The sequence below is a fragment of the Notothenia rossii genome (genome assembly GCF_949606895.1).
Source record: "Notothenia rossii genome assembly, contig: scaffold_82, whole genome shotgun sequence".
Lineage (NCBI taxonomy): Eukaryota > Metazoa > Chordata > Actinopteri > Perciformes > Nototheniidae > Notothenia > Notothenia rossii.
Window position 1 is genome coordinate 71,354 of NW_027640332.1, and position 27,500 is coordinate 98,853.

The following is a 27,500-nucleotide window of genomic DNA, read 5'->3' on the forward strand; positions in this document are numbered from 1 at the left end:
AAACACTGATTCGAACACTGATCCAAACACTGATCTAAACACTGATCTAAACACTGATCTAAACACTGATTCAAACACTGATCCAAACACTGATCCAAACACTGATCTAAACACTGATTCAAACACTGATTCAAACACTGATCCAAACACTGATTCAAACACTGATCTAAACACTGATCCAAACACTGATTCGAACACTGATCTAAACACTGATTCAAACACTGATTCAAACACTGATCCAAACACTGATTCGAACACTGATCTAAACACTGATTCGAACACTGATCTAAACACTGATTCAAACACTGATTCAAACACTGATTCAAACACTGATCTAAACACTGATTCAAACACTGATTCAAACACTGATTCAAACACTGATCTAAACACTGATCCAAACACTGATTCAAACACTGATTCAAACACTGATCTAAACACTGATTCAAACACTGATCTAAACACTGATTCAAACACTGATTCAAACACTGATCCAAACACTGATTCAAACACTGATTCAAACACTGATTCAAACACTGATCTAAACACTGATCCAAACACTGATCCAAACACTGATTCAAACACTGATCTAAACACTGATTCAAACACTGATCTAAACACTGATCCAAACACTGATCTAAACACTGATTCAAACACTGATCCAAACACTGATTCAAACACTGATCTAAACACTGATTCAAACACTGATCTAAACACTGATTCAAACACTGATTCAAACACTGATTCAAACACTGATCCAAACACTGATTCAAACACTGATCCAAACACTGATCTAAACACTGATTCAAACACTGATTCGAACACTGATCCAAACACTGATTCGAACACTGATCTAAACACTGATTCAAACACTGATCTAAACACTGATTCAAACACTGATCTAAACACTGATCCAAACACTGATTCAAACACTGATTCAAACACTGATCTAAACACTGATTCAAACACTGATTCGAACACTGATCCAAACACTGATTCGAACACTGATCTAAACACTGATTCAAACACTGATCCAAACACTGATCCAAACACTGATCTAAACACTGATCTAAACACTGATTCAAACACTGATTCAAACACTGATCTAAACACTGATTCAAACACTGATTCAAACACTGATCTAAACACTGATCCAAACACTGATTCAAACACTGATTCAAACACTGATCCAAACACTGATTCGAACACTGATCTAAACACTGATTCAAACACTGATCTAAACACTGATTCAAACACTGATTCGAACACTGATCTAAACACTGATTCAAACACTGATCTAAACACTGATTCAAACACTGATTCGAACACTGATCTAAACACTGATCCAAACACTGATCTAAACACTGATTCAAACACTGATTCGAACACTGATCTAAACACTGATTCAAACACTGATTCAAACACTGATTCAAACACTGATTCAAACACTGATCTAAACACTGATTCAAACACTGATTCAAACACTGATCTAAACACTGATCCAAACACTGATCTAAACACTGATTCAAACACTGATTCAAACACTGATCCAAACACTGATTCAAACACTGATTCAAACACTGATTCAAACACTGATTCAAACACTGATCTAAACACTGATCCAAACACTGATCCAAACACTGATTCAAACACTGATCTAAACACTGATTCAAACACTGATCTAAACACTGATCCAAACACTGATCTAAACACTGATTCAAACACTGATCCAAACACTGATTCAAACACTGATCTAAACACTGATTCAAACACTGATCTAAACACTGATTCAAACACTGATTCAAACACTGATTCAAACACTGATCTAAACACTGATTCAAACACTGATTCAAACACTGATTCAAACACTGATTCGAACACTGATTCAAACACTGATCCAAACACTGATCTAAACACTGATTCAAACACTGATTCGAACACTGATTCAAACACTGATCCGAACACTGATCTAAACACTGATTCGAACACTGATTCAAACACTGATCCAAACACTGATCTAAACACTGATTCAAACACTGATTCGAACACTGATCTAAACACTGATTCGAACACTGATCTAAACACTGATTCAAACACTGATTCAAACACTGATTCAAACACTGATTCAAACACTGATCCAAACACTGATTCGAACACTGATCTAAACACTGATTCAAACACTGATCCAAACACTGATTCAAACACTGATCCAAACACTGATCTAAACACTGATTCAAACACTGATTCGAACACTGATCCAAACACTGATTCGAACACTGATCTAAACACTGATTCAAACACTGATCTAAACACTGATTCAAACACTGATCTAAACACTGATCCAAACACTGATTCAAACACTGATTCAAACACTGATCTAAACACTGATTCAAACACTGATTCGAACACTGATCCAAACACTGATTCGAACACTGATCTAAACACTGATTCAAACACTGATCCAAACACTGATCCAAACACTGATCTAAACACTGATCTAAACACTGATTCAAACACTGATTCAAACACTGATCTAAACACTGATTCAAACACTGATCTAAACACTGATCCAAACACTGATTCGAACACTGATCTAAACACTGATTCAAACACTGATCTAAACACTGATTCAAACACTGATTCGAACACTGATCTAAACACTGATTCAAACACTGATCTAAACACTGATTCAAACACTGATTCGAACACTGATCTAAACACTGATCCAAACACTGATCTAAACACTGATTCAAACACTGATTCGAACACTGATCTAAACACTGATTCAAACACTGATTCAAACACTGATTCAAACACTGATCTAAACACTGATCCAAACACTGATTCAAACACTGATTCAAACACTGATCTAAACACTGATTCAAACACTGATCCAAACACTGATTCAAACACTGATCCAAACACTGATCTAAACACTGATTCAAACACTGATCCAAACACTGATTCAAACACTGATTCAAACACTGATTCAAACACTGATCTAAACACTGATCCAAACACTGATCCAAACACTGATTCAAACACTGATCTAAACACTGATTCAAACACTGATCTAAACACTGATCCAAACACTGATCTAAACACTGATTCAAACACTGATCCAAACACTGATTCAAACACTGATCTAAACACTGATTCAAACACTGATCTAAACACTGATCCAAACACTGATCTAAACACTGATCCAAACACTGATTCAAACACTGATCTAAACACTGATCCAAACACTGATTCGAACACTGATCTAAACACTGATTCAAACACTGATTCAAACACTGATCCAAACACTGATTCGAACACTGATCTAAACACTGATTCAAACACTGATTCAAACACTGATCCAAACACTGATTCGAACACTGATCTAAACACTGATTCAAACACTGATCCAAACACTGATTCAAACACTGATTCAAACACTGATTCAAACACTGATTCAAACACTGATTCGAACACTGATCTAAACACTGATTCAAACACTGATCTAAACACTGATTCAAACACTGATTCAAACACTGATCCAAACACTGATTCAAACACTGATTCAAACACTGATTCAAACACTGATCCAAACACTGATCTAAACACTGATCTAAACACTGATTCGAACACTGATCTAAACACTGATTCAAACACTGATCTAAACACTGATTCAAACACTGATCCAAACACTGATCTAAACACTGATCTAAACACTGATCTAAACACTGATTCGAACACTGATCCAAACACTGATCTAAACACTGATCTAAACACTGATCTAAACACTGATTCAAACACTGATCCAAACACTGATCCAAACACTGATCTAAACACTGATTCAAACACTGATTCAAACACTGATCCAAACACTGATTCAAACACTGATCTAAACACTGATCCAAACACTGATTCGAACACTGATCTAAACACTGATTCAAACACTGATTCAAACACTGATCCAAACACTGATTCGAACACTGATCTAAACACTGATTCGAACACTGATCTAAACACTGATTCAAACACTGATTCAAACACTGATTCAAACACTGATTCAAACACTGATCCAAACACTGATTCGAACACTGATCTAAACACTGATTCAAACACTGATCCAAACACTGATTCAAACACTGATCCAAACACTGATCTAAACACTGATTCAAACACTGATTCGAACACTGATCCAAACACTGATTCGAACACTGATCTAAACACTGATTCAAACACTGATCTAAACACTGATTCAAACACTGATCTAAACACTGATCCAAACACTGATTCAAACACTGATTCAAACACTGATCTAAACACTGATTCAAACACTGATTCGAACACTGATCCAAACACTGATTCGAACACTGATCTAAACACTGATTCAAACACTGATCCAAACACTGATCCAAACACTGATCTAAACACTGATCTAAACACTGATTCAAACACTGATTCAAACACTGATCTAAACACTGATTCAAACACTGATTCAAACACTGATCTAAACACTGATCCAAACACTGATTCAAACACTGATTCAAACACTGATCCAAACACTGATTCGAACACTGATCTAAACACTGATTCAAACACTGATCTAAACACTGATTCAAACACTGATTCGAACACTGATCTAAACACTGATTCAAACACTGATTCGAACACTGATCTAAACACTGATCCAAACACTGATTCAAACACTGATTCAAACACTGATTCGAACACTGATCTAAACACTGATTCAAACACTGATTCAAACACTGATTCAAACACTGATCTAAACACTGATCCAAACACTGATTCAAACACTGATTCAAACACTGATCTAAACACTGATTCAAACACTGATCTAAACACTGATTCAAACACTGATTCAAACACTGATCCAAACACTGATTCAAACACTGATTCGAACACTGATCTAAACACTGATCCAAACACTGATTCAAACACTGATTCAAACACTGATCTAAACACTGATTCAAACACTGATCTAAACACTGATTCAAACACTGATCCAAACACTGATCTAAACACTGATTCAAACACTGATTCGAACACTGATCTAAACACTGATTCAAACACTGATTCAAACACTGATTCAAACACTGATCTAAACACTGATCCAAACACTGATTCAAACACTGATTCAAACACTGATCTAAACACTGATTCAAACACTGATCTAAACACTGATTCAAACACTGATTCAAACACTGATCCAAACACTGATTCAAACACTGATTCAAACACTGATTCAAACACTGATTCAAACACTGATCTAAACACTGATCCAAACACTGATCCAAACACTGATTCAAACACTGATCTAAACACTGATTCAAACACTGATCTAAACACTGATCCAAACACTGATCTAAACACTGATTCAAACACTGATCCAAACACTGATTCAAACACTGATCTAAACACTGATTCAAACACTGATCTAAACACTGATTCAAACACTGATTCAAACACTGATTCAAACACTGATCTAAACACTGATTCAAACACTGATTCAAACACTGATTCAAACACTGATTCGAACACTGATTCAAACACTGATCCAAACACTGATCTAAACACTGATTCAAACACTGATTTGAACACTGATTCAAACACTGATCCGAACACTGATCTAAACACTGATTCGAACACTGATTCAAACACTGATCCAAACACTGATCTAAACACTGATTCAAACACTGATTCGAACACTGATCTAAACACTGATTCGAACACTGATCTAAACACTGATTCAAACACTGATTCAAACACTGATTCAAACACTGATTCAAACACTGATCCAAACACTGATTCGAACACTGATCTAAACACTGATTCAAACACTGATCCAAACACTGATTCAAACACTGATCCAAACACTGATCTAAACACTGATTCAAACACTGATTCGAACACTGATCCAAACACTGATTCGAACACTGATCTAAACACTGATTCAAACACTGATCTAAACACTGATTCAAACACTGATCTAAACACTGATCCAAACACTGATTCAAACACTGATTCAAACACTGATCTAAACACTGATCTAAACACTGATTCAAACACTGATTCAAACACTGATCTAAACACTGATTCAAACACTGATTCGAACACTGATCCAAACACTGATTCGAACACTGATCTAAACACTGATTCAAACACTGATCCAAACACTGATCCAAACACTGATCCAAACACTGATCTAAACACTGATCTAAACACTGATTCAAACACTGATTCAAACACTGATCTAAACACTGATTCAAACACTGATTCAAACACTGATCTAAACACTGATCCAAACACTGATTCGAACACTGATCTAAACACTGATTCAAACACTGATCTAAACACTGATTCAAACACTGATTCGAACACTGATCTAAACACTGATTCAAACACTGATCTAAACACTGATTCAAACACTGATTCGAACAATGATCTAAACACTGATCCAAACACTGATCTAAACACTGATTCAAACACTGATTCGAACACTGATCTAAACACTGATTCAAACACTGATTCAAACACTGATTCAAACACTGATCTAAACACTGATCCAAACACTGATTCAAACACTGATTCAAACACTGATCTAAACACTGATTCAAACACTGATCTAAACACTGATTCAAACACTGATTCAAACACTGATCCAAACACTGATTCAAACACTGATTCAAACACTGATTCAAACACTGATTCAAACACTGATCTAAACACTGATCCAAACACTGATCCAAACACTGATTCAAACACTGATCTAAACACTGATTCAAACACTGATCCAAACACTGATCTAAACACTGATTCAAACACTGATCCAAACACTGATTCAAACACTGATCCAAACACTGATTCAAACACTGATTCAAACACTGATTCGAACACTGATCTAAACACTGATTCAAACACTGATCTAAACACTGATTCAAACACTGATCTAAACACTGATCCAAACACTGATTCAAACACTGATTCAAACACTGATTCAAACACTGATTCGAACACTGATCTAAACACTGATTCAAACACTGATCTAAACACTGATCCAAACACTGATTCAAACACTGATTCAAACACTGATTCAAACACTGATCTAAACACTGATCCAAACACTGATCTAAACACTGATCTAAACACTGATTCAAACACTGATTCAAACACTGATCTAAACACTGATTCAAACACTGATTCAAACACTGATCCAAACACTGATTCGAACACTGATCTAAACACTGATTCAAACACTGATCAAACACTGATCCAAACACTGATCCAAACACTGATCTAAACACTGATCCAAACACTGATCTAAACACTGATTCAAACACTGATTCAAACACTGATTCGAACACTGATCTAAACACTGATTCAAACACTGATCTAAACACTGATTCAAACACTGATCCAAACACTGATCCAAACACTGATCTAAACACTGATCTAAACACTGATCCAAACACTGATCCAAACACTGATCCAAACACTGATTCAAACACTGATCTAAACACTGATCCAAACACTGATCCAAACACTGATCTAAACACTGATTCAAACACTGATTCGAACACTGATTCGAACACTGATCTAAACACTGATTCAAACACTGATCTAAACACTGATCTAAACACTGATTCAAACACTGATCCGAACACTGATTCGAACACTGATCTAAACACTGATTCAAACACTGATCCAAACACTGATTCAAACACTGATCCAAACACTGATTCAAACACTGATTCAAACACTGATCTAAACACTGATTCAAACACTGATCCAAACACTGATCTAAACACTGATTCGAACACTGATTCGAACACTGATCCAAACACTGATCTAAACACTGATTCAAACACTGATTCGAACACTGATCTAAACACTGATTCGAACACTGATTCAAACACTGATTCAAACACTGATCTAAACACTGATTCAAACACTGATCTAAACACTGATCCAAACACTGATCCAAACACTGATTCAAACACTGATTCAAACACTGATCTAAACACTGATTCAAACACTGATCTAAACACTGATCCAAACACTGATCTAAACACTGATTCAAACACTGATCTAAACACTGATCCAAACACTGATCTAAACACTGATCCAAACACTGATCCAAACACTGATTCAAACACTGATTCAAACACTGATCTAAACACTGATTCAAACACTGATCTAAACACTGATCCAAACACTGATCTAAACACTGATCCAAACACTGATCTAAACACTGATTCAAACACTGATCTAAACACTGATTCAAACACTGATTCAAACACTGATCTAAACACTGATTCAAACACTGATCTAAACACTGATCCAAACACTGATTCAAACACTGATTCAAACACTGATCTAAACACTGATCTAAACACTGATTCAAACACTGATTCAAACACTGATTCAAACACTGATCCAAACACTGATTCAAACACTGATTCAAACACTGATCCAAACACTGATTCAAACACTGATTCAAACACTGATCTAAACACTGATCCAAACACTGATCTAAACACTGATCTGAACACTGATTCGAACACTGATCTAAACACTGATTCAAACACTGATCTAAACACTGATCTAAACACTGATTCAAACACTGATCCAAACACTGATTCAAACACTGATCTAAACACTGATCCAAACACTGATCCAAACACTGATCTAAACACTGATCTAAACACTGATTCAAACACTGATTCAAACACTGATCCAAACACTGATTCAAACACTGATTCAAACACTGATCCAAACACTGATCCAAACACTGATCCAAACACTGATTCAAACACTGATCTAAACACTGATTCAAACACTGATTCAAACACTGATCCAAACACTGATTCAAACACTGATCCAAACACTGATTCAAACACTGATTCAAACACTGATCTAAACACTGATCCAAACACTGATCCAAACACTGATTCAAACACTGATTCAAACACTGATCCAAACACTGATCCAAACACTGATTCAAACACTGATCCAAACACTGATCCAAACACTGATCCAAACACTGATCTAAACACTGATCCAAACACTGATTCAAACACTGATCTAAACACTGATCCAAACACTGATCTAAACACTGATCCAAACACTGATCCAAACACTGATCCAAACACTGATTCAAACACTGATATAAACACTGATCCAAACACTGATCCAAACACTGATTCAAACACTGATTCAAACACTGATTCAAACACTGATCTAAATACTGATCCAAACACTGATTCAAACACTGATCTAAACACTGATCCAAACACTGATTCAAACACTGATCCAAACACTGATTCAAACACTGATTCAAACACTGATTCAAACACTGATCTAAATACTGATCCAAACACTGATTCAAACACTGATCTAAACACTGATCCAAACACTGATTCAAACACTGATCCAAACACTGATTCGAACACTGATCTAAACACTGATTCAAACACTGATTCAAACACTGATTCAAACACTGATTCAAACACTGATCCAAACACTGATTCGAACACTGATCTAAACACTGATTCAAACACTGATTCAAACACTGATCCAAACACTGATTCGAACACTGATCTAAACACTGATTCAAACACTGATCCAAACACTGATTCAAACACTGATCCAAACACTGATTCAAACACTGATTCAAACACTGATCTAAACACTGATTCAAACACTGATTCAAACACTGATCCAAACACTGATTCGAACACTGATCTAAACGCTGATTCAAACACTGATCTAAACACTGATTCAAACACTGATCTAAACACTGATCCAAACACTGATTCAAACACTGATCCAAACACTGATTCAAACACTGATCCAAACACTGATTCAAACACTGATTCAAACACTGATCTAAACACTGATTCAAACACTGATTCAAACACTGATCCAAACACTGATTCGAACACTGATCTAAACACTGATTCAAACACTGATCCAAACACTGATCCAAACACTGATCTAAACACTGATCTAAACACTGATTCAAACACTGATTCAAACACTGATCCAAACACTGATCCGAACACTGATCTAAACACTGATCTAAACACTGATTCAAACACTGATTCAAACACTGATCCAAACACTGATTCAAACACTGATCAAACACTGATCCAAACACTGATCTAAACACTGATTCAAACACTGATCCAAACACTGATTCAAACACTGATCTAAACACTGATTCAAACACTGATCTAAACACTGATCCAAACACTGATCTAAACACTGATCTAAACACTGATCCAAACACTGATTCAAACACTGATCTAAACACTGATCCAAACACTGATTCGAACACTGATCTAAACACTGATTCAAACACTGATTCAAACACTGATCCAAACACTGATTCGAACACTGATCTAAACACTGATTCAAACACTGATTCAAACACTGATCCAAACACTGATTCGAACACTGATCTAAACACTGATTCAAACACTGATTCAAACACTGATCCAAACACTGATTCAAACACTGATTCAAACACTGATTCAAACACTGATCCAAACACTGATTCAAACACTGATCCAAACACTGATTCAAACACTGATTCAAACACTGATTCGAACACTGATCTAAACACTGATTCAAACACTGATCTAAACACTGATTCAAACACTGATCTAAACACTGATCCAAACACTGATTCAAACACTGATTCAAACACTGATTCAAACACTGATTCGAACACTGATTCAAACACTGATCCGAACACTGATCTAAACACTGATTCGAACACTGATCCAAACACTGATCTAAACACTGATTCGAACACTGATTCGAACACTGATCTAAACACTGATTCAAACACTGATTCAAACACTGATTCAAACACTGATCTAAACACTGATTCAAACACTGATCTAAACACTGATCCAAACACTGATCCAAACACTGATTCAAACACTGATCCAAACACTGATTCAAACACTGATCTAAACACTGATCCAAACACTGATTCAAACACTGATCTAAACACTGATCTAAACACTGATCCAAACACTGATTCAAACACTGATCCAAACACTGATTCAAACACTGATCTAAACACTGATTCAAACACTGATCTAAACACTGATCCAAACACTGATCTAAACACTGATCCAAACACTGATCTAAACACTGATTCAAACACTGATTCAAACACTGATTCAAACACTGATCTAAACACTGATTCAAACACTGATTCAAACACTGATCTAAACACTGATCTAAACACTGATCTAAACACTGATTCAAACACTGATCTAAACACTGATCTAAACACTGATCTAAACACTGATTCAAACACTGATCTAAACACTGATTCAAACACTGATCTAAACACTGATCTAAACACTGATCTAAACACTGATTCAAACACTGATCTAAACACTGATCTAAACACTGATTCAAACACTGATTCAAACACTGATTCAAACACTGATCTAAACACTGATCTAAACACTGATCCAAACACTGATTCAAACACTGATCCAAACACTGATCTAAACACTGATTCAAACACTGATTCAAACACTGATCTAAACACTGATCCAAACACTGATCCAAACACTGATCTAAACACTGATCTAAACACTGATCTAAACACTGATTCAAACACTGATCTAAACACTGATCCAAACACTGATTCAAACACTGATCCAAACACTGATTCGAACACTGATCTAAACACTGATTCAAACACTGATTCAAACACTGATTCAAACACTGATTCAAACACTGATCCAAACACTGATTCGAACACTGATCTAAACACTGATTCAAACACTGATTCAAACACTGATCCAAACACTGATTCGAACACTGATCTAAACACTGATTCAAACACTGATCCAAACACTGATTCAAACACTGATCCAAACACTGATTCAAACACTGATTCAAACACTGATCTAAACACTGATTCAAACACTGATTCAAACACTGATCCAAACACTGATTCGAACACTGATCTAAACGCTGATTCAAACACTGATCTAAACACTGATTCAAACACTGATCTAAACACTGATCCAAACACTGATTCAAACACTGATCCAAACACTGATTCAAACACTGATCCAAACACTGATTCAAACACTGATTCAAACACTGATCTAAACACTGATTCAAACACTGATTCAAACACTGATCCAAACACTGATTCGAACACTGATCTAAACACTGATTCAAACACTGATCCAAACACTGATCCAAACACTGATCTAAACACTGATCTAAACACTGATTCAAACACTGATTCAAACACTGATCCAAACACTGATTCGAACACTGATCTAAACACTGATCTAAACACTGATTCAAACACTGATTCAAACACTGATCTAAACACTGATCTAAACACTGATTCAAACACTGATCCAAACACTGATCTAAACACTGATTCAAACACTGATCCAAACACTGATCTAAACACTGATCCAAACACTGATCTAAACACTGATTCAAACACTGATTCAAACACTGATTCAAACACTGATCTAAACACTGATTCAAACACTGATTCAAACACTGATCTAAACACTGATCTAAACACTGATCTAAACACTGATTCAAACACTGATCTAAACACTGATCTAAACACTGATCTAAACACTGATTCAAACACTGATCTAAACACTGATTCAAACACTGATCTAAACACTGATCTAAACACTGATCTAAACACTGATTCAAACACTGATTCAAACACTGATCTAAACACTGATCTAAACACTGATCTAAACACTGATTCAAACACTGATTCAAACACTGATCTAAACACTGATCTAAACACTGATCTAAACACTGATCCAAACACTGATTCAAACACTGATCCAAACACTGATCTAAACACTGATTCAAACACTGATTCAAACACTGATTCAAACACTGATCTAAACACTGATCTAAACACTGATCTAAACACTGATCCAAACACTGATTCAAACACTGATTCAAACACTGATCTAAACATTGATCTAAACACTGATTCAAACACTGATCCAAACACTGATCTAAACACTGATCTAAACACTGATTCAAACACTGATCCAAACACTGATCTAAACACTGATCTAAACACTGATTCAAACACTGATCCAAACACTGATCCAAACACTGATCTAAACACTGATCTAAACACTGATCCAAACACTGATCTAAACACTGATTCAAACACTGATCCAAACACTGATCCAAACACTGATCTAAACACTGATCCAAACACTGATTCAAACACTGATTCAAACACTGATTCAAACACTGATCCAAACACTGATCTAAACACTGATCCAAACACTGATTCAAACACTGATCTAAACACTGATCTAAACACTGATTCAAACACTGATTCAAACACTGATCTAAACACTGATTCAAACACTGATCTAAACACTGATTCAAACACTGATCTAAACACTGATCTAAACACTGATTCAAACACTGATCCAAACACTGATCTAAACACTGATCCAAACACTGAGGGATTGAGCGGATAGGAGACGCTTTGGAAAGTCTCTCTCAATATGAGTTCAATAGAATATGAAACATCAGAAAAGCTTCCTGTGCAGCAAACAGCTGTTCCATCAGCTGCTGCTCGTTCACACATTCCTCATCTGAGGGTTTAAAGAAACGCTGATTTCTGAGGTTTTCTGCTTTAAATGTGAGAAAAAAAGCCTGTTTTTATTGTAGTTTCAGAGAAATGTGTATTTAAGGAGGAGGAGGAGGAGGAGGAGGAAGAGGAAGAGTAACAGCAGTCTGTTTGAACAACATGGCAGCAGCTTCTCTCACAGGAAGTTTCTCTTTCCGCAGAAAACTAAAGAAAGAAACTGAGCGTTTCTGATCTGACAGCACATTCCTCTGCAGACCACTTCCTGAAGAACTCCCACTGACCCCCCTCTTCCTCCTCCTCCTCCTCCTCTTCCTCCTCCTCCTCTTCCTCCTCCCTCTTCAGGTATTCACAGCAGCAACTGGAAATCTGAGACCAGTGTGTGCGTGTGCGTGTGCGTGTGCGTGTGTGTGTGTGTGTGTGTGTGTGTGTGTGTGTGTGTGTGTGTGTGTGTGTGTGTGTGTGTGTGTGTGTGTGTGTTTGAGCCAACACGAGTGAGAAGTGAATACAAATCAAAATAACTGTGTTTTTATGCTTTGGATTCGGTTTGTTATCAAAATGAGGAGAGGAAATGAGGAAAGGAAATGAGCGTGGAGGAAACCCTAACAGCCGTCTGTGACCGTCTGCATTACAGACCTGAGGAGGAGGAGGAGGAGGAGGAGGAGGAGGAGGAGGAGGAGGAAGAGGAGGAGAAGGAGGAGGAGGAAGGGTCGGAATTTGGAAATGTTGCGAAAAAAGTCAGAATTTTGAGGAAAAAAATTAGAAAAAGTTTTTAAAAAGTCCGCATTTTCCCAAAAATGAGAAAAAGTCCCAAAAAAAAGTCAGAATTTTGAGGAAAAAATAGAAAAAGTCAAAAAATGAAAAATTCAGAATTTTTAGATTTTCTGAGAAAGTCGTAATGTTTTGATTTTGGTAAGTGAAGAAAGTGAGCCTCACCTCCACGCTCTCCAGAGAGGTGGAGCGCCTCAGCTTGGCTCTCCTCCCCCCCTCCTCCTCCTCCTCCTCCTGTTCAGCTCCAGACCCCTGCGCCTCCTCGTCTCTCCGCTCGGCGCTGGAGCTGCTGTCGGGGTGAGAGCGCCGGCCATACCGCTTCGAACCCTTCACCAGCTTCGGCTTCACCTCCTCCGGGACCACTGAGGACACACACATATCTATCACAGCAGGGGGTCCGCACTTTGTTCACCGAGGCCCACACACTGAAACATATAGGAAGGTCTGGGACCCTCACTGGAGGTGAGGTGTACTGCCTCATAAGTTCGGTTGTATGTAATCCCTGAACACAGAAGCCTCAGGTTGCATGAAAAGAGGAAACATGACGTTTATTTCAAGCTTGTTATGGGAAGAAGTTATTGGGATTTTTTGTATCAACTAAGATTTGTTTCCAGCTGTAATTAACTGAATGTATTTGAAAAGTGGGCTCATTAACACATGAATACTACGTAGACCCTCCAGAAAGACACGGGCAAAAATCCTTGATTATGTGATTAAACATGCGGGGGTCTTTAGGTGATTTTATGCGGTGAAATTGCGGGAAGTTGCGAAAAAGAATAGATTTTTTTTTAAATATTGGGCTGTCTGATTTATTCTCTCTCACAAACAACCTGCCACTAACGTTAAACCTCTTTACTATTCAATTAAACACACTCAATGGTTATTTATTGTAAAAGCAATTGGGCTATTTTAATCTCACACACACACACACACACACACACACACACACACACACACACACACACACACACACACACACACACACACACACACACACACACACACACACACACACACACACACACACACACACACACACACACACACACACACACACACACACACACACACACACACACACACACCTGTTTTCATTTACTCGTTCGTTATCTGACCAGCTTTAATGCTAAATCATAATCTCGATTATTTGGGTCAATAATTGTAATAATTGCGATTATTAAATGACTTTGAAAACATCAATTTATTGGAGAAAAAAAGTTGAAGAGTATGTTTTTAACAGTTGATTACCCTGAACTTTAAGTATAATTCAACTGAAAAACAAAAACAAACAAAAATTATTTAAAAAATAATAATACAAAAATAATCGTTTTATGTCGATTACGTTGTTTTCGTAATCGTTGCAAGCCATAATCGTAATCGCGATTAAAATACGATTAATTGAGCAGCCCTAAGACAAGCATAAGTTTCATTTGGGATCCATACTCCATTATCAGTGATGCAAACACGGGTATGGTGAAAAAAGAGAGAACTATTCGAAGCAGAAAGAAACAGCGTAATATACCATCTGACAAAGGCCTGTAATATAATGCTTCAATTAACTGGCTATTCTTTATAATATACTCACATCAATAGGAGACAGATATTTTAAGTTATAAATCAAGGGTTTTTATTATTATTTACAGCAGGGGTGGGGAACCTTTTTCCTTTCAATTTTTACAACATCCTCCGAGGTCCCTACAAATTATTGAACTCAACTTCTGCTTAAAAAAACTAAAATCACAGACAATTCATTTGGCCTTTCTTTCATGCTGTGCAAAGAAAACGCAACCTCTTAATCCAGATATTTTACCATGACTCGCGCATGCATGCATGCATGCACGGTGTGGCATGACCACCAAAACAGAACGACATGGACACAAGATGTGCGCAAATGTACTTAGTATCCATGTGAACATGATTTAAGTGGGGGGGACCTAACCTTCTCTAGGGGGGTCCGGGGGAAGATTTTTTTTTAAATATTGAAGTTAAAAGCATCAATCTGGTGCACTTTGAGAACAACATGAGCAGATCTATGGGTACATCTTTCAACACCCATTTGTAAGCAGATTTTTCTTTCTGGATATTTTACAAATCACTCCCCTTTTAAACTCTATTCTTTTTATTTTTAACAACTTTTTTGTTACTGTCATTTTTATTTTATACCTGTTTTTCATTTAGTCTCTAATGTCTCATTAATAATTATAATGATCATATCAAGGTGTGTCTTAACCTCACTGAGCTGAGGTTATTTGAGCCTCTCAGGAGAGAGCTCTCTTCCACCCGGTTGTAGAAAAGCTCTTCGTTTTCGTTAGCATAGCTCGCTAACCAGATGCTAATAACAACAGATCGCCACTGTGCTTACAACTAAAGACACAGCCACACAAACACTGCGGCATGTGTACGGCTCCTTATGGGTACTGCAATTTTTGAAGAGTTGGAGCGGCGTTCCGGTGCTCTCCGTAAGAACTTAAGTCTAGTCTACACTCCTTTCAGACGAGACATAACCACGTGAAGACACGTTACGCTCGTGTTGTGTTCAAGGAACCTGTCCTTGGCCAGGAAAAACAGGCACTCGCTTGTTTAATTATTTGGCGATCTAGATTTCTTCTTCTTTTTTGAAGTGACAAGTTGTCCGTCAGTCGGACGGACTAACGGACGGATTAAACGGACCCCCACCCCCCCCCCCCAAACGAAAACTCTTCGGTTCTCCACGAATTACACAAGTCACCCAAAGCAGCGTTAAAAAAGCGGGAGGCGCCGAAAAGCGACTAATTTGCATCACTGATTATACTTTTTGAATTTGCTGAGGGCCGATTCAAAACGGTCCGCATTTGGCCCCCGGGCCGTAGTTTGGCCCCCCCCTGAATTACAGTAACACCCCCACAGTGTGTCTGTAATACTGGGTTTGGATGTAAGGTAGATAAGGTCTATTCAAATGCTTTGACTGATCCCAGTTTGGGAAGTTGAGCCAGATGAGACTTTGTGAGTATTCATATTATTTTTCACATATTCCTCTATTTTCACTCATCTTTTGGGGATATTTTTAACTACTTTTGTTTTAACATATTTTAGCAAAAAGCTGGCCAAATGTTATAAGTAAAGTGTTGAACAATGTCTCGAAATATAAGTTGAATCTGAAATCTGGATGCAAAAGATGTGAAAATGAACTGTAAAATATATCAATGACTCCCAGAGGACACTGTGTAAAGAATCCCCTTCAAATATATGAAAATTGTCAAAAAGAATGTTGTAAAATGCAAGACAAATGCATTATGTATTATTATGTACATTATTATATAAAATATTGGAAAGCTGCCCAAAAAAAATTATATATATATTAAAAAAAATGTAAAAAATAACAATATATTTATAAGCAAAAAATGTGAAAACTAAAAGTATAAAGAAAGAGACAGAAGGCACATGGAGCTGCAGTCCCCCCCACTGCTCACCTGGCTGCAGGTAGCTGCTGTCGTCCTCTGAGGTGCTGAAGTCCAGAGAGCGAGACAGAACGGCCACGAAGCCTTCCTTAAACTCCTCAAAGTTCACCTGATGCACAAACACAGGTTCATCGTGAGACACAGGTGAGAGCACAACACCTTCAGAGGAGATTAGAAACAACAAAGGTCGCTCTCTTTCTGTTGTGTCTGTTTGTGGATTTTATACAGAACAGCTGATCCAAATAACCTCAAACACATCGCTAGGGTCCTCTGAAACACACACACACAAACAAGAAGTAGATCAGAGTGTATCAAGGTCAGTGTGTGTGACTGTGTGTCTTTAGGTCAGAGTGTGTGTTAGTGTGTCTTTAGGTCAGAGGGTGTGTCGGGATTAAAGAGCATGTATCGGTTTGTGTTAGTGTATCAGAGGGTGTGTGTGTGTGTGTGTGTGTGTGTGTGTGTGTGTGTGTGTGTGTGTGTGTGTGTGTGTGTGTGTGTGTGTGTGTGTGTGTGTGTGTGTGTGTGTGTGTGTGTGTGTGTGTGTGTGTGTGTGTTACCCTGGCGTGGTGCCTCTCCCCCAGCAGTGTGTGTATCAGCAGAGGAAGGTGTGTGTCCAGCCTCAGTTTCCTGCAGAGCTCCGTCAGGTCGTCTCGGTCCAGGAATCCAGAGCTGGTGGAGTCACAGCTGTCAAACTCCAACTTCAGCTGAGAAACGTAGTCACTGTGCTGCTCCATCACACACACCTGAGGACACACAACACACACCTGAGGACACACACCTCAGGACACACACCTGAGGACACACAACACATCACACAGGTATTTATAACGTCTCTAGTTACTTACACAGCTAACATAAATATTAAGCTTTAAAAATATTTTATTTACTTTGTCTTAAAGGGGGAAATATCCTGCTGATGTTACATCACATCACATGTCCCTTGTTAGACGCTTTTATCCAAAGCGACTTCCATACTCAATACTGTGGTGGCAATCCCCACAGGAGCACTTTGGGGTGAAGTGTCTCAGGGACACAACGACATGCTGACTGCAGTGGGGTTTGAACCTGATCCCAACACCAATGCACAACCCACTGCACCACACGCCTCATGTTCAGGTGTATATCAGTGTGTAGTGTCTCTACTTTAAAGAGTCCTCTCCTGCTGATGTTCAGGTGTATATCAGTATGTAGTGTCTCTACTTTAAAGAGTCCTCTCCTGCTGATGTTCAGGTGTATATCAGTATGTAGTGTCTCTACTTTAAAGAGTCCTCTCCTGCTGATGTTCAGGTGTATATCAGTATGTAGTGTCTCTACTTTAAAGAGTCCTCTCCTGCTGATGTTCAGGTGCATATCAGTATGTAGTGTCTCTACTTTAAAGAGTCCTCTCCTGCTGATGTTCAGGTGTATATCAGTATGTAGTGTCTCTACTTTAAAGAGTCCTCTCCTGCTGATGTTCAGGTGTATATCAGTATGTAGTGTCTCTACTTTAAAGAGTCCTCTCCTGCTGATGTTCAGGTGTATATCAGTATGTAGTGTCTCTACTTTAAAGAGTCCTCTCCTGCTGATGTTCAGGTGTATATCAGTATGTAGTGTCTCTACTTTAAAGAGTCCTCTCCTGCTGATGTTCAGGTGTATACCAGTATGTAGTGTCTCTACTTTAAAGAGTCCTCTCCTGCTGATGTTCAGGTGTATACCAGTATGTAGTGTCTCTACTTTAAAGAGTCCTCTCCTGCTGATGTTCAGGTGTATATCAGTATGTAGTGTCTCTACTTTAAAGAGTCCTCTCCTGCTGATGTTCAGGTGTATATCAGTATGTAGTGTCTCTACTTTAAAGAGTCCTCTCCTGCTGATGTTCAGGTGTATATCAGTATGTAGTGTCTCTACTTTAAAGAGTCCTCTCCTGCTGATGTTCAGGTGCATATCAGTATGTAGTGTCTCTACTTTAAAGAGTCCTCTCCTGCTGATGTTCAGGTGTATATCAGTATGTAGTGTCTCTACTTTAAAGAGTCCTCTCCTCCTGATGTTCAGGTGTATATCAGTATGTAGTGTCTCTACTTTAAAGAGTCCTCTCCTCCTTATGTTCAGGTGTATATCAGTATGTAGTGTCTCTACTTTAAAGAGTCCTCTCCTGCTGATGTTCAGGTGCATATCAGTATGTAGTGTCTCTACTTTAAAGAGTCCTCTCCTGCTGATGTTCAGGTGTATATCAGTATGTAGTGTCTCTACTTTAAAGAGTCCTCTCCTCCTGATGTTCAGGTGTATATCAGTATGTAGTGTCTCTACTTTAAAGAGTCCTCTCCTGCTGATGTTCAGGTGTATATCAGTATGTAGTGTCTCTACTTTAAAGAGTCCTCTCCTCCTTATGTTCAGGTGTATATCAGTATGTAGTGTCTCTACTTTAAAGAGTCCTCTCCTGCTGATGTTCAGGTGTATATCAGTATGTAGTGTCTCTACTTTAAAGAGTCCTCTCCTCCTGATGTTCAGGTGTATATCAGTATGTAGTGTCTCTACTTTAAAGAGTCCTCTCCTGCTGATGTTCAGGTGTATATCAGTATGTAGTGTCTCTACTTTAAAGAGTCCTCTCCTCCTTATGTTCAGGTGTATATCAGTATGTAGTGTCTCTACTTTAAAGAGTCCTCTCCTCCTTATGTTCAGGTGTATATCAGTATGTAGTGTCTCTACTTTAAAGAGTCCTCTCCTGCTGATGTTCAGGTGTATATCAGTATGTAGTGTCTCTACTTTAAAGAGTCCTCTCCTCCTGATGTTCAGGTGTATATCAGTATGTAGTGTCTCTACTTTAAAGAGTCCTCTCCTGCTGATGTTCAGGTGTACATCAGTATGTAGTGTCTCTACTTTAAAGAGTCCTCTCCTCCTTATGTTCAGGTGTATATCAGTATGTAGTGTCTCTACTTTAAAGAGTCCTCTCCTGCTGATGTTCAGGTGTATATCAGTATGTAGTGTCTCTACTTTAAAGAGTCCTCTCCTCCTTATGTTCAGGTGTATATCAGTATGTAGTGTCTCTACTTTAAAGAGTCCTCTCCTCCTTATGTTCAGGTGTATATCAGTATGTAGTGTCTCTACTTTAAAGAGTCCTCTCCTGCTGATGTTCAGGTGTATATCAGTATGTAGTGTCTCTACTTTAAAGAGTCCTCTCCTGCTGATGATCAGGTGTATATCAGTATGTAGTGTCTCTACTTGAAAGAGTCCTCTCCTGCTGATGTTCAGGTGTATATCAGTATGTAGTGTCTCTACTTTAAAGAGTCCTCTCCTGCTGATGTTCAGGTGTATATCAGTATGTAGTGTCTCTACTTTAAAGAGTCCTCTCCTGCTGATGTTCAGGTGTATATCAGTATGTAGTGTCTCTACTTTAAAGAGTCCTCTCCTGCTGATGTTCAGGTGTATATCAGTATGTAGTGTCTCTACTTTAAAGAGTCCTCTCCTGCTGATGTTCAGGTGTATATCAGTATGTAGTGTCTCTACTTTAAAGAGTCCTCTCCTGCTGATGTTCAGGTGTATATCAGTATGTAGTGTCTCTACTTTAAAGAGTCCTCTCCTGCTGATGTTCAGGTGTATACCAGTATGTAGTGTCTCTACTTTAAAGAGTCCTCTCCTGCTGATGTTCAGGTGTATACCAGTATGTAGTGTCCTGGTTTTATCTCACAGAAACCATATTATACATAATATAATAAACAGAGTTGCGACTAAAATAATACCATATATTATTCTCTATATCTTTTTGTTCCCTTTGCAAAAATAAATACCAACACATTACTAATTATTTTCGTCAATCCAAATGCAAAAACTATCTTTTAAATATAAACAAACAGCATGTTTAAAGCAGAAAAGCTGAAAGTACTGCATTTAGTTTTTTATACAATAATAATCTGAATATGTTTTGATCTTTGCCCGTCCTCCAAAACACGCCTACACTGCACATTCAATTAATAATATATACATGTACAGTACTGCCATATTCTTTCTTTGTCTGACTTTAGATTTTAAATCCGAATATTTTATGAGTGCAGCACTACAGCCAAAGTGTCATAATATTAAATTAAAAATAAAATATTAAATTATGAATAATTCTTCATAATGATTATTTTTACTTTTGATATTTGAAGTACATTTTGATTCCAGATTTTTAACCGTTTTTTAAAATGTATTTAGGTAAGACTTTAAAGTACAGAACAATTACAAAAGTATTAATATTGGAAATCTTATTATATGTATTGTTATATTAAATGAATAACGTAAAAAAAAAAAAAATTAACCAGCAGTATGAGTATTAGTAGCAGTAGTAGTTCATGGTAAGACACTTTACATGTAGAAATTCATAGAAAACAACACACTAAAAATATATAAAACACAACGCACTAAAAATACAGATAAAAAGCAGTTGAAAAGTGGTGAGATTTAATCAATAATATTATATAAATAACGTTAAAACTGTCACTGTTTTACAGATACTTATATTATGGATTTTCCGTTAATTTTATTTTTACGGAAATATAATAATCCATAAAAAGAGATGGGACTCCAGACCTAATTTTATACATTTGTATTAAGAATTTAAACAATATATTAGCAAAAACATTATGGATGAAAAGGCACATTGTGTATTTATATATTAAATATGAAATGTGAAACTGTATTTCTATGTATTTAATACTTTACATGTCTACCTCTGATTTGAGCTTTATGCTATATAAGATAAATGATGTAGAACTACTTATATATTCTTAAATAAATAAATAAAACATTTTAAAAAGTTGAAGAAATGTGGTTTAAAAAATAACGGTTGTTAGTTGACGTTACGTAAATAAACACTAAACGTGCTACGTAAAGTCTCGCGAGCTGATGAAGCTTCACCATGGGAACGGTGCCGCGAGGAACAAAAGGCTCGCGCCAGACTAACCACAACACACACACAAAATAAAATAAATAAAATACATTTAAAAGTATTTACATATGAACGGGAAACGGCTCCGCTACTAACGGAAACTTTAACGACTTAAGTCAAAGTTAACGGTAACTGATTATAAGTTAGTTTTCTTACCGCGGATGAAAGTGCTCCTCCTCTCCGGTTCCTCCCCGGTTCCTCTCCGGTTTCTTCACGTTTTCCCCATGAATGTGTCTCTTCAGCTGCGGACAGTCCGCCGTTAAACCACCGACAGTCCGCTGTTAAACCACCTAGAGACACCGAGAGTAACGGAGCACCGACTCCCGTAGCCTGAGAGCACCGGAGACACACTTCCGGTCAATCTTTTCAAAAATAAAATGCTACCCGCCAGACCTGTGCTTGTTATAACCTTCGCAGGTACAGTATGCAACATGTCTTTATTTAACTTAGCGTTAAGATTATATTAGCAAGCAACATAATCAATTATAAACAATTAAGGGAATTTACGATTATACTATTTTGCTCGGTTTGGCAACATATTTGAAGTAACTCTTATTTTGAAAAGATAAAAGCATCTTTTCTGGTCTTTCCTTTGTCTCTATGGCAACTTGACGACACCGTGAGAGAGACCTGCCACTAGAGGGCGCTGCTCTACTCAGATATAACTAAAAATAATTCATTTAAAAATACAGATAAGGTGTGTCAATTAATGATTATAATATTAATGATAATCATAATAAATACAGAATAATAATTATAATAATATATATAATATAATAAATCAAGGTTTGTTTGTTTTTTGTCATATTTTTGACCTATGATAATAAATATAAAAATAATGTACTTTGCACAATAAATCCCAAAATGTAGAGAAACAACTCAAATAAAATGTTTAAAAGTAAACCTATTGTAACGTCCACCCGGACGTGTCGGAATGACGAGTGAAGCGTTCTCAAGTTAAACAGGTTTATTAACAACCAACGGCTCTCATCCGTCCTTTCTCACTCTCTCTCCTCTCGCGCCAACCTCTCACTCACCTGCACGCGCCCACACAGACACACACACACCAAACCCTCTGCTCCCCAACCCCGCCCCTACCTGCTCTCCTCACAGAAGCCTGACACAAACAGTTAACAGAACACTTGAACAATAAATGCAGATCGCTACACTATATTTAAAAATGTTAAAGAGTCAAAATGTGGTTATAGATCCCTTTTTGTTAATATAAAAAAACACAGTTTTTTTCTGAATAATTTATTTCCATAAGTTTTAACATTAATAATAAATGATGTGTCCTGTACATAAATAATAAAAAGCCATTGAATGAACTTACAATCTGGTATTTATTGCAATAATTAATGGAGGAAAACACACGTAATAATAATAATAAAAATAAGACAAACAATAACATAATAGGATTACATTTTTTAAGGATAAATAGATTGTTATGTAATACTTGTGTATTTTCCTGCAGCACCTGAACGCACCAGAAGTTGAGCCCGCCCCCAGAGAGCTGTGATTGGCGGAGAGACGTCACATCGTCAGAAACCAAGACGCCGGCAGAGAAGAAGCAGGAAAAGAAAATCATAACAATATTAATTATCAGAATATTACCTGAGATCAAATAACCTTTCTACCTGCAGCAGGTGAGTTCACCTCCAGTCCATGATAGTCACGTGACTGACAACAGCTGATTAAAGCAACATGGAGAGGAAACAGGGGGCGCTAAAAGTGAAGGAAGACTGAGTTCAGAAACTTTGAGAAGTTATCCTGAAAAGCAGAAGCCTCTTCAGACTTTAATAAAAGCATCATAACGTCAGAGTCATTTTTAAATATAATCAGTGTTGGTGGTGAGATGAAGGGTTGAAGTTTCCAGCCAATAGGATCACATAACAGGTCACTTCTTGAGGCTTAATTTGAACATAAAACGCCCCCTAGTGGCCACATAGTGTAACTCATTTTACTGCACTATATTTATTTAATAGATGTATTTACTAGTTCATTTTATTTATTATTCTACTTTTATTTTTGGTACTTTAAGTATACTTTCTTGTATTAACTTGTGTGTGTGTGTGTGTGTGTGTGTGTGTGTGTGTGTGTGTGTGTGTGTGTGTGTGTGTGTGTGTGTGTGTGTGTGTGTGTGTGTGTGTGTGTGTGTGTGTGTGTGTGTGTGTGTGTGTGTGTGTGTGTGTGTGTGTGTGTGTAGATATGGGGGCCTGGTTCTCCTCCTCCTCCCCCCCCCTGGACAGCAGTGCCCACGTGGTGGTGGTTGGTGGTGGGTTCGGGGGCATCACGGCGTCTCGCCTCCTTCAGGACGCCGGGATCAGCTTCACGCTCCTGGACCTCAGAGACGCCTTCCATCACAACGTGGGGGCGCTGAGGGCCTCTGTGCAGCCGGGTAACAGCACCTCCTCCTGCACCTCCTCCTGCACCTCCTCCGTCTTCTACATTTTATATTCACTCTTAATCTCCCTTTTTATTTCCTTTGACAAATGATAGATGTTCCTCCTCCTGTAGTAATGATAGCACCTCCTCCTGTAGTAATGATAGCACCTCCTCCTCCTGTAGTAATGATAGCACCTCCTCCTGTAGTAATGATAGCACCTCCTCCTCCTGTAGTAATGATAGCTCCTCCTCCTGTAGTAATGATAGCACCTCCTCCTGTAGTAATGATAGCTCCTCCTCCTCCTGTAGTAATTATAGCTCCTCCTCCTCCTGTAGTAATGATAGCACCTCCTCCTCCTGCAGTAATGATAGCACCTCCTCCTGTAGTAATGATAGCTCCTCCTCCTCCTGTAGTAATGATAGCACCTCCTCCTCCTGTAGTAATGATAGCTCCTCCTCCTGTAGTAATGATAGCACCTCCTCCTGTAGTAATGATAGCTCCTCCTCCTGTAGTAATGATAGCTCCTCCTCCTGTAGTAATGATAGCACCTCCTCCTCCTGTATTAATGATAGCACCTCCTCCTGTAGTAATGATAGCACCTCCTCCTCCTGTAGTAATGATAGCACCTCCTCCTCCTGTAGTAATGATAGCTCCTCCTCCTGTAGTAATGATAGCACCTCCTCCTGTAGTAATGATAGCACCTCCTCCTCCTGTAGTAATGATAGCACCTCCTCCTGTAGTAATGATAGCTCCTCCTCCTGTAGTAATGATAGCACCTCCTCCTCCTGTAGTAATGATATCACCTCCTCCTCCTGTAGTAATGATAGCACCTCCTCCTCCTGTAGTAATGATATCACCTCCTCCTCCTGTAGTAATGATAGCACCTCCTCCTCCTCCAGGCTTCGCTGAGAGGACCTTCATCCCGTTCTCAGAGACGTTTGGAGAAAGTTTCGTTCAGGGTCGAGTTCAGAAAGTCGACACGGAGAACCAAACCGTGGTCCTGGAGGGGGGCCGGGTCAGCACTGCACCTCCTCTACTGCTATTATTATTATCATTATTATTATTATTATTGTTTTCCGAAAAAAAAAAATGTTGTTTACCTTTTTACTTTCACAAATGTATTTGTTTTGCTTCTTGATATTTGTTACTTTGTATTCTTTTATTTCCTCTTTGTTATTATATTGTTGTGTTATTATTAATATCATTGTGTCCCCAGGAGTTCCAGTACTCCCACCTGATCCTCTGCACGGGGATGATCGGAGCGTTTCCAGGTCGCTTCGTCACCGAGGCAACGCTGCAGAGCGCCGTGAAGGCGTACGGTGACCTGTTGGAGCAGGTGAGAGAGGGTGTGTGTGTGTGTGTGTGTGTGTGTGTGTGTGTGTGTGTGTGTGTGTGTGTGTGTGTGTGTGTGTGTGTGTGTGTGTGTGTGTGTGTGTGTGTGTGTGTGTGTGTGTGTGTGTGTGTGTGTGTGTGTGTGTGTGTGTGTGTGTGTGTGTGTGTGTGTGTGTGTGTGTGTGTGTGGCTTAGCATTACCATCCTTGTGGGGACCTACATCTGTTTACACAGGCACGTGTGGGGATTCGCCTCCCTTATGGGGACAAAATGGAGGTCCCCATAAGGGGAATCATTCATTTGAGGGTGTGTGTATGTATGTGTGTCATGGCGGCCACGCGTGAGTGGTGAGAGGAACTCGCTCACCTTTTTAACATCTAAGCTCACATACACCCGATACATAAGATGCACTGAACGCTTTTGATACACAATGTGTCTCGTTACCACGCTGAGATAAGCTGCTGCTTAGCCGTGTGGAGAAGGAGGTGCTATGTGTTCCCTTAAGGCTGCTGCTTAGCCGTGTGGAGAAGGAGGTGCCATGTGTTCCCTTTAGCCTGCTGCTTAACCGGGTGGAGAAGGAGGTGATATGTGTTCCCTTTAGCCTGCTGCTTAGCCGTGTGGAGAAGGAGGTGCTATGTGTTCCCTTAAGGCTGCTGCTTAGCCGTGTGGAGAAGGAGGTGCTATGTGTTCCCTTAAGTCTGCTGCTTAGCCGTGTGGAGAAGGAGGTGCTATGTGTTCCCTTAAGGCATCTGCTTAGCCGTGTGGAGAAGGAGGTGCTATGTGTTCCCTTAAGGCTGCTGCTTAGCCGTGTGGAGAAGGAGGTGCTATGTGTTCCCTTAAGGCTGCTGCTTAGCCGTGTGGAGAAGGAGGTGCTATGTGTTCCCTTAAGGCTGCTGCTTAGCCTTGTGGAGAAGGAGGTGCTATGTGTTCCCTTAAGGCTGCTGCTTAGCCGTGTGGAGAAGGAGGTGCCATGTGTTCCCTTTAGCCTGCTGCTTAACCGGGTGGAGAAGGAGGTGCTATGTGTTCCCT

At 38.5% G+C, this 27,500-nt stretch overlaps 2 protein-coding genes across 5 annotated transcripts in view; one reads left to right on the forward strand and one right to left on the reverse strand.

Annotated features, from left to right (window-relative positions):
- LOC307026779 (ninein-like protein) overlaps nucleotides 1-18,587 on the reverse strand; it is a gene marked incomplete at both ends in the record, with an annotated part of 21,866 nt that extends 3,279 nt beyond the window's left edge. The window contains 3 exons of the mRNA XM_079694910.1: nucleotides 14,431-14,778; nucleotides 17,866-17,962; nucleotides 18,411-18,587. Of these exons, the coding sequence (XP_079551036.1) occupies nucleotides 14,431-14,778; nucleotides 17,866-17,962; nucleotides 18,411-18,587 (622 nt within the window). The remainder of the gene's footprint in view (nucleotides 1-14,430; nucleotides 14,779-17,865; nucleotides 17,963-18,410) is intronic.
- Nucleotides 18,546-27,500, forward strand: part of aifm2 (AIF family member 2) — a 14,130-nt gene continuing 5,175 nt past the window's right edge. For 3 of the 4 annotated variants that reach the window (XM_079694916.1, XM_079694917.1, XM_079694918.1), the window contains exons 1-5: nucleotides 18,546-18,671; nucleotides 24,228-24,399; nucleotides 24,960-25,151; nucleotides 26,039-26,154; nucleotides 26,356-26,475. In XM_079694916.1, coding sequence (XP_079551042.1) covers nucleotides 24,962-25,151; nucleotides 26,039-26,154; nucleotides 26,356-26,475 — 426 coding nt within the window. In that variant the 5' untranslated portion in view covers nucleotides 18,546-18,671; nucleotides 24,228-24,399; nucleotides 24,960-24,961. Of the gene's footprint in view, nucleotides 18,672-22,913; nucleotides 23,171-24,227; nucleotides 24,400-24,959; nucleotides 25,152-26,038; nucleotides 26,155-26,355; nucleotides 26,476-27,500 lie in introns of those variants that run through there. The other variant, XM_079694919.1, reaches the window with a different exon arrangement.